At 50.2% G+C, this 9,383-nt stretch overlaps 1 protein-coding gene across 1 annotated transcript in view; it reads left to right on the top strand.

Annotated features, from left to right (window-relative positions):
* Window positions 1-9,383, top strand: part of LOC122548282 (C-X-C chemokine receptor type 3-like) — a 29,061-nt gene that overhangs the window by 13,014 nt on the left and 6,664 nt on the right. The window contains exon 2 of the mRNA XM_043686810.1: window positions 574-2,422. Within this exon, the coding sequence (XP_043542745.1) occupies window positions 598-1,692 (1,095 nt within the window). The 5' untranslated portion in view covers window positions 574-597 and the 3' untranslated portion in view covers window positions 1,693-2,422. The remainder of the gene's footprint in view (window positions 1-573; window positions 2,423-9,383) is intronic.

Here is a 9,383-nt window from a genome sequence, read left to right as displayed (position 1 = left end):
CTTTATGGGCATTTAAGCGGGCATTGGATAGACATATGGAGGATAGTGGGCTAGTGTAGGTTAGGTGGGCTTAGATCGGCGCAACGTCGAGGGCCGAAGGGCCTGTACTGCGCTGTATTCTTCTATGTTCTATGTTAACTCACTGTCAGTTCCCTCTCTCTGTCCCTTAACTCACTGTTGGATCCCTCTCTGTCCCTTAAAACACTGACGGTCCCTCTCTGTCCCTTAACTCACTGTCAGTTCCCTCTCTCTGTCCCTTAACTCACTGTCAGTTCCCTCTCTCTGTCCCTTAACTCACTGTCGGTTCCCTCTCTCTGTCCCTTAATTCACTGTCGGTTCCCTCTCTGTCCCTTAACTCACTGTCGGTTCCCTCTCTGTCCCTTAACTCACTGTCGGTTCTCTCTCTGTCCCTTAACTCATTGTCAGTTCCCTCTCTCTGTCCCTTAACTCATTGTCAGTTCCCTCTCTGTGTCCCTTAACTCACTGTCAGTTCCCTCTCTCTGTCCCTTAACTCACTGTCGGTTCCCTCTCTCTGTCCCTTAACTCACTGTCGGTTCTCTCTCTGTTTTACAGGATTTTTTTGACCTCAATTTCTCGATGTATTTCTCCGGGAATGCTAGCTACGATCTGCTGTCGAATTCCAGTTACGATCCGTGCGACGGTATGGCGGTGTGCCTGAGCCAGCCCTGTGACCCGAGCAGCAGCCTGTCATTCACACGCATCTTCATCCCGGTCCTGTACAGCGCCGTCTTCCTGGTGGGTCTGCTGGGAAACGGCCTGGTGGTGGGCGTCCTCTCCCGTAGCCTGAAGCGCCTGGCTGCCACGGAGATGTACGTCCTGCACCTGGCCGCGGCCGACCTGCTGCTGGTGGTGGGCCTGCCCTTTTGGGCTGCGGAATCCGCCCACGAGTGGGTGTTTGGCCACGCGGCCTGCAAGGTGCTGGGCGCCCTGTACAACGTCAGCTTCTACAGCAGCATCTACCTGCTGGGCTGTATTAGCTTCGATCGCTACCTCTCCATCGTCCACGCCGTGGAACTCTATAAGAGGAGGAGGCCTTGGCGTGTTTACCTCAGCTGCTCGGCCGTCTGGCTCTTCTGCCTCCTGCTGGCAGTCCCGGATTTCGTCTTCCTGCACTCCATGAGGGTCAACGGGTCCCAGAAGTGCGCCCATAATTACGGCGCCAACAACTCCAAGGGCTGGATCGTGGGCCTTCGCTGCTTCTACCATGTCACCGGCTTCCTGCTACCGCTGGGGATCATGGGCTACAGTTACCTGAAGATCGGCCTGACCCTGGCGCAATCCCACAATTCCCAGCGGCCGCGGGAACGCCGCGCCCTCAAGGTGATGGCCGCCGTGGTGACCGTCTTCTTCCTCTGCTGGACCCCCTACAACGTGGTGATGTTCCTGGAGACCCTGCACCGGTTGGGAGCCCTGGGGCGGGACTGCAGCGCCGAGGGGCGCATGGACACCAGCTACGTCCTGGCCGCCTGCCTGGGCAACCTGCACTGCTGCCTCAACCCCTTCCTGTACGCCCTCGCCGGTGCCAAGTTCCGCTCCAGGATGTTCGAGTGCCTCGGGGTGCTGGGCTGCCCCTTCGCCCGCGGGTGGGCCTCTGTCCCCAGGAGCCAGCGACAACGCCATTCTGTCGTCACCGTCTCTGAGTCGGGAGACACTTCCTACTCTGCGTTCTGAGCGTCCAGTCCAGGATTGGGGTCTACCCCACTGTGCCACATGAGGGCCCTCTCCCACATTTATTTTTTTAACCTTTTTTTTCCAAATTAATTTGTTCAGAGATGTTATGGCATTCCCTACTGGAGCAGGTGGGATTTGTGCCCCTGCCTCTCGGGCCAGGGGTATGGACATTACCACTGTGCCACAGGAGGGCCCTCTCCCACATTTTTTTTTAACCTATTTTTTTTCCAAATTAATTTGTTCAGTGATGTTATTGCACACCTCTAGAGAGACTGGGTCTTGAACCCGACCTCTCGGTCCAGGGTTAGGGATATTACCACTGTGCCACAGGAGGGCCCTTGAGTGGCCATACAATTTTTTTTTATTTAACCTGTTTTGCCTAACCAACCTTTTCAGAGATGTTATGACACCCCCCTGGAGCAGGTGGGACTTGAACCCAGACCTCGTGTTCTGGGAGTAAGGACAATACCACACAACGGCTCCAGTGACCTTCTGATGATGGATCAGTTAGCCCCTTCCCCCACCTTGCCTTCAAAGGGGGCATTAGACCAAGGCTCTAGCAGGGCAGCTCACTACGGCCCCCTTAAGGTGCAATTAGGGACAGGCATTAAACATTGCACTCAGTCAGCATTGCCCAGATCCCATGAGTGAATCTGTGTTAGAAACAGAAGAGGGGGAGAGAATGACAGTGAGAGAGGGACAGAGAGTGAGAGAGACAGAGAGAGAGAGAGTGTGAGAGAGAGAGAGAGACAGAGAGGGACAGAGAGAGAGTGTGTGTGAGAGAGAGAGAGAAAGAGACTGGGATTGTGACCCTCAAGTAACATTCTGAAGGGGGTATTAGATGCGAGGTGTTCAGAAACACCGAGGGGAGGGGAAGCAGAGGGCCTATTTGCTCAGAGTCGAGGGGGACCAGCCGTTTCCAACAGACGGGGTGGGGTGGGAAGCAGCACGATTAAAGTCAACCGAGGCGTTAGAAACATTCGAGATGAGAGGGATAAAGGACTGGTGAGGGGTGGGGTTTATTTTTCATGCGGTGATCTGGAACAATGGGGAGTCTATTCGGCCCTTCCACCCAGCCTGTCCCTTCAATCAGAACAGAGATGGCCTGCTGCCCATCTCCATCCACACATGTCAGTTCCCAATGACTGGCTCTCCCACCTCATCACCTCAATGTTTCAATATATTCTCTCTCTCTCTTTCTTTCTTTCTTTCATTCTTTCTCTCTCTCTCTCTGAGCGCTTGACTGCTTTTCTATTGGGAGATCCAGGGCTGAGTGCTTCCCCGAGTTCCTTACGCCTCACTCCCCCACCCCTCACCCAAACCCCCCCCCCCCAGCCTGTATTTACCTCACAAAATGCTGGAGAAACTCAGTTAGCTCTGGTTGCAAGCGTGGAGAGCGAGACAGCGATGATGTTTCCAGCCCGGGTACATTGAACATGAAACCTGTTTCTCTCTCCACTGCTGGGCCTGCCGAGTTTCTCCAGCAATCGCCCTGCGTCTGTTTCAGATCTGCCTTCCCTCCCAGCAAACACCAGGCCGAGTGCCCTCAAGTTAACTTGGTCAGCCCCGCGGGGGTGGGGGGGGGGGGGGGGGGGGGGTCATTTCCATCGATGCCAGTTAATCATTCCCCAAAATAGCCCCAGCCCAGTCGGAGTCCTCAGCGATTTTCCGTCAACAATACGGGCTCCCAATATTGTAAAAACTCCATCTCTCCTTATCTCTAGTTTGAGAACCTACTTCTCCCAAAGGATTGTGGATCTGGGGAATTCGTTATCCCAAAGGATGCTGGGACAGTGAGTAAGTTTGAGGAGGGGTTCAGCAGATGTTTAATTGGAAATGGGTTGGAGGGGTTTGAGGAGAAGGCAGTGAAATGGGGGAGGGTGAGGAGCAAATCAGCCATGATGGAATGGCGGAGCAGACTCGATGGGCCGAATGGCCTATTCCCCCCCCCACCCCCTTATATCTTATGAGCTTAAGGGGACATACTTCCACCAACGTGGACCATTTCACTGCTGTAAGCCATTCAGTGTCAGCTCATTAAGCATGGGACGGGTGTGTTCCTTGTGTCAGGACACAACTGCAAGAGTGCCCACATCTCAATTCGTGTGTTCCGCCCAAACCCTTGCAGAGGGGTGGGATTCCCTTCCCTGCGTTGAGCCACCTTCCACCTAACGGGACAGCAGCGCACCGCGTGCATTTCAGTGGCGCCTACCGCAGGCCTTTCTGGAAAGGTGACCACTCCTGCAATGGCAGCGGGGACTGGGGGTTGGGTGGTGAGAAGGGGTTAAAGTCTTGCTTTAATGTGGCATTTGAAAACATGCAAAGGTCATCAATATGGGGAGCTTCTGGTGGAAATCGGTGCAGGGGCGAAGGGGGTGGGCTTCAATCGGAGGATCATTGCTGTAACTAAAGGAATTGAGTTATGGACCAGGACAGACTCCCTAAAAAAATTTCAAGATAGTGGCCCAGAGCCTCTCTTTGCAAGTTGTTTTAAGCAGGTGTAAAGTGGAAATCTCAGGAGTGATGCAGCCAGCCCAACCACTTAGTTTTAAAGCAAACCGAATGAACCCCCCCCCCCCCCACAGCAGAAAACAGAATATCGAATAACTTAACCTCTTTGAAAATCCAACCGATCATCCCAACATAATGATGCTGTTCTGAATGCTTGCAACGATCCCCATAAACACCCCTTAGCACAAAAGATAAAAGTCAAACCCAGAGTCTTGCGGGATAGATGTCGGGTGGTGGGGGGGGGAGAGAGGACCAGTGGGGACCTACCTGTGGCTTCAGCAGCTTTTCTACTACTTATAAAAAAAACCAAACCAGAAAAGAGGTGAGCTGGGAGAACTGACCACTCCCCTGTCATTGTGCAAGGGTTTTTTTTTCTTTAAACTTGAAAGCCGTCTGCCTGAGGCAATATCTGTTAGCTCGAATCAAATTGGCCCTAGAACCCCTTCAACCTGCAGACATTTCGGAGTCGGAAAATAAAAAAAGAGCAGCGTAAAAGGGCAGCATCGCCACAACTGGATGGACTCTGCGGCATTTAAGTAGCGCCTGCCACAGGACGTCCCATGCGGAAAGGACTCCGGATTTGTGGTTGGCTACGTGCTGGTCAATCTCTGACTGTGCCGTAGTAGTGCCCGATGTTAAAAGTGTGCTTTGCTGTATCCCACCTCTCAACCTCACCCTAACCACCTCCAACCCAACGCCCCTCCCCCACCCCCTGCACCGCAGTTGCTAACTCACTGATATCACCACTGCTGAGATATTGTTATGGCTTTTTGTATATAAATGCACAGGCAACCAAGGGGCCGTTATGATATATATTTTGCAGAGATGTTCCCTTCAACAGGTATTTGGAAAGGCCAGGACTGATTCGGGAGAGTCAACGTGGCTTTGTGCATGAGAAATCATGTCTCATCAACTTGATTGAGTTTTTTTGAAGAAGCAACAAAGAGGGTTGATGAGGGCAGAGCGGTGGAGGTGATCTATATGGAGTCAAGATTAGAGTGGTGCTGGAAAAGCACAGCAGGTCAGGCAGCATCTGAGGAGCCGGAAAATCGATGTTTCAGGCAAAAGCTCTTCATCAGGAATGAGGCTGGGAGCCTCTGGGGTGGAAGGGGGTGGGACTGGGGAGAAGGTAGCTGGGAGTGCAATAGGTGGATGGAGATGTGGGTAAAGTGTTTTCAAATACGTGAAGGAGAACAAGATCCAATATACCATGGGCTACAACCCTTCGTACTACTGGATCCTCAGTCTGTTGTTCAGGCCCTTTTTCACAGAAAAAGACAGGAAACTGCAACAACTTCCGAAGACCGTCACCAAACTATATTCTGACTATAATTACAACATTGTGGAAAACCATGGCTGAGAGATTGAAGACCCCTGTGCTATATTACTGAAGCGTGGTGAGATGGCTTTCACAGGATTCCGAAGAAGAAGGTTTTCTTCACTCAGCGAGTCGTTAGTTCATGGAATGCCCTGCCAGTAACAGTGGTGGACTCTCCCTCTTTATGGGCATTTAAGAGGGCATTGGATAGGTATATGGAGGATAGTGGGTTAGTGTAGTTTAGGTGGGCTTGGATCGGCGCAACATCGAGGGCCCAAGGGCCTGTACTGCGCTGTATTCTTCTATGTTCTATGTTCTATGTAGGCTGCGGCTGTTTTCCCTGGAGTATCGGAGGCTGAGGGGTGACCTTCAAGAGGTTCAAAAAATCATGAGGGGCATGGATAGGTTGAATAGCCTAGGTCTTTTTCCCAGGTTAGGGAAGTCCAAAATTAGAGGGTTTAGGGTGAGAGGAGCAAGATAAAGAAGAGACCTCAGGGGCAACTTTTTCACGCAGAGGGTGGTACGTGTATGGAATGAGCTGCCAGAGGAAGTGGTGGAGGCTGGTACAATTGCAACATTTAAAAGGATCTGGATGGGTTTATGAATAGGAAGGGTTTGAAGGGATATGGGCCAAGTGCTGGCAGGTGGGACTAGATTGGGTTGGAACATCTGGTCAGCATGGACGGGTTGGGCCGAATGGTCTGTTTCCGTGCTGTACATCTCTGTGACTCTATGACTCTAAGTTTGTCGGACCCACACAAGACACAGAGTCCGTTGCTCCATGAGAAATCTGGCTTGCGGATTCCTCCTGTGTACTCCCAGCCTCTTCCTTGTCGACCAATTGATATTCACGACAGTAACTTCAGCTGCTTTCAATGCCAGCGCTGTGCTCTTTTAAGCAATCCATCTAAGGCAAGAGTTGAGGCAGTATTTCTGCAGAGCACCCTATTAATATTGTTGTGTTGTGAGAAATGTGCAGTGTGTGTGTGTGTGTGTTGGAGGTTAACACATGGTTTGATTAGATCATTCGATGATATGGCAGGGGTTGCAATTTCTGGGTTCGTGCCTTCTCAGAATCAAGGGGTTTGTGGGGGAATTAATTCGTCGCAAGCTCAAAAGCCAACTTATGAATTCCGGCTCTTATCAATCTGTCGGGTTTTTACAACAGTGTGAGGTTGCTGTTTGCCTCGTCAGAATTCTGGAACTCCCTCACCAACCACACTTGTGGGTGTCTTCACCACACACACTGCAGCACCCGATACCCACTGCTCATGGGCAAGTCAAGAATGGGCAATGATTTTCTATCGATGCCCACACCTCCATGAAAACACTTTTTTTAAGATAGGTTAGCGGTGAAAATCTCGCAACATGGTGGCACGTGCGAAATGATGGTCACGAGACGTTCTATCCAATGCGAACTGCACATGAAACTGCACCAGTTTTGAGCCCCATTCTCCCCCTTTGTTTGAGCTGGCTGAGAGTGAACAAGTGAGCAGGTTAAAGTGTAAATAACCAGCGAGAGAACTGCAGAGTGCCTGTAAAATCAGAAGCAAAACCAGAAATTGCTGAAAAATTGGTTCTGGCAGCATTTGTAGAGAGAAACAGAGTTAACGCTTCAGCTCCAGTGACCCTCCCCCAGAAGGTAATATTTTTTCAAAGTCGATTAGCTGTCATAGAGTCATAGAGATGTACAGCACGGAAACAGACGCTTCGGTCCAACCCACCCATGTCGACCCAGATATCCCAACCCAATCTAGTCCCACCTGCCAGCACCTGGCCCATATCCCTTCCTATTCATAAACCCATCCAAATGCCTTTTAAATGCTGTAATTGTACCCCCACCACTTCCTCTGGCAGCTCATTTCATACACGTACCACCCTCTGTGTGAAAAAGTTGCCCCTTAGGTCTCTTTTATATCTTTCCCCTCTCACCCAAAACCCAAAGGGCCTGTTTCCACATGGTAAGTAATCTAATCTAATCCAATCTATGCCCCTCTAGTTCTGGACTGTCTATTTACCCTATCCATGCCCCTCATGACTTTATAAACCTCTATAATGCCACTCCTCAGCCTCCGACGCTCCAAGGAAAACAGCCCCAGCCTGTTCAGCCTCTCCCTATAACTCAAATCCTCCAACCCTGGCAACCTCCTTGTGAATCTTTTCTGAACCCTTTCAAGTTTCACAACATCTTTCCATAGGAAGGAGACCAGAATTGCACGCAATATTCCAACAGTGGCCTAGCCAATGTCCTGTATAGCCGCAACATGACCTCCCAACTCCTGTACTCAATACTCTGACCAATAAAGGAAAGCATACCAAACGCCTCCTTCACTATCCTATCTACCTGTGCATGTGTTGATACAGTTTAGCTCACACAGATGCGTGTTGAATACCACCTGAACTGACCCTGCCTTAAGAGTAAAAACCAACGTTTCAGCCCTCTTGGTCGCTTTTGTAAAATTTGTCGAGCCATCGATTAGTTTAAACGCTTCTGGTTTCTAAAGAGAACTAAGGCTAAGCATATGCATTTGCTTTGAATACAATTTAATTATCTGTGTTTCATGAAAAGCTGGTGAGTGCTATATTCACAGCCACAGTGGATCTGGGACCCAGCGTTGATTGCCCGTCCCTAATTGAGAGAGCACGGGATTGCTGTGAGTCTGGGGCCACGCGTCGGACAGGCCGGGTCAGGATGGGGAGCGTTCCTTCCCGAAAGGAACCAAAAGTGAACCAAACCAGTTGTTTGGACAGTGCAAGCCTTGCTGTCCAGCTTTGTTCGGTCAAAGCCAGAGATGGGAGCAGACTGGATTTGCCGTCGAGATAACGGGGCCCTGGATTTGTCAAGGATCCAACAGCTCACCTGTAACTAAATATCCTGGATGTTGAACTTGTAATTTTTAAAATGGCGTTCCAAATCGAAATTGTACAAATAGCACAAAAAATTCTGTTTTCCGCCTTTCAGAATATAATGCTGATTATGATATTTAGCGCATACATTCCGTGACTGTAGATGTAATGCTTTTTGATATTTTTGTTGATGTTAATAAAATTCTCCAGCTGATGTACCCCAACCGTCTGTCTGAATGTCTAGTCTAGTCAGGTCATCCCTGATGAGGGGCTTATGCCCGAAACGTCAATGTTCCTGCTCCTCGGATGCTGCCTGACCGGCTGTGCTTTTCCAGCACCACACTCTCGACTCTAATCCCCAGCATCTGCAGTCCCTCCCTTCTCCTCTTGTCTGACCCGAGGTGACCCTGGAATTTGCAGAGAGATCAGCCAGTGGTTCTTTCTCCCCCGGGTCCATCTGGCACTGGATTCCAATGTCTCAGGCTCCTGTTCCACGTCTGATTCTCGGATCTCCAGCGCTGAGGGAACCCTCAACTCTCTCCTGAGATCGCAGAAAAACAGAGACCCGTGATCAAGCAGATGGACAGGATTGTAGGGCCAAGGAGAGAGAGAGAGAGAGAGTGTTAGGGAGAGAGAGAGAGAGAGAGATCCCACCACTCTATCTCACAGACAGAGAAATGTCTGCTAACGATAGGGGCAACTAGTGGGTCAGGGGAGCAGGGCACTAGGTGGACATGAACATGGGGAAGAAAGGAAGGAAGAGGAAACAGCTTTAGATAGATAGATGGACAGAGAGGAAGATGGATACATAGATAGATGGAGAGATAGACAGACAGTTAGATACATAGATAGATGGTGGGATAGATGGATAGATAGATAGAGAGAGAGAGATAAATAGATAGGTAGGTAGATAGATAGATAGACAGACTGACAGATAGACAGATACTTAGATAGATGGAAAAATAGACAGATAGATAGATAGATAGATAGATAGATAGATAGATAGATAGATAGA

The sequence above is a fragment of the Chiloscyllium plagiosum genome, unplaced genomic scaffold, assembly GCF_004010195.1.
Source record: "Chiloscyllium plagiosum isolate BGI_BamShark_2017 unplaced genomic scaffold, ASM401019v2 scaf_11846, whole genome shotgun sequence".
Lineage (NCBI taxonomy): Eukaryota > Metazoa > Chordata > Chondrichthyes > Orectolobiformes > Hemiscylliidae > Chiloscyllium > Chiloscyllium plagiosum.
Note: the sequence above shows the minus strand (reverse complement) of the source record. Positions and strands in the feature narration are given on the sequence as shown.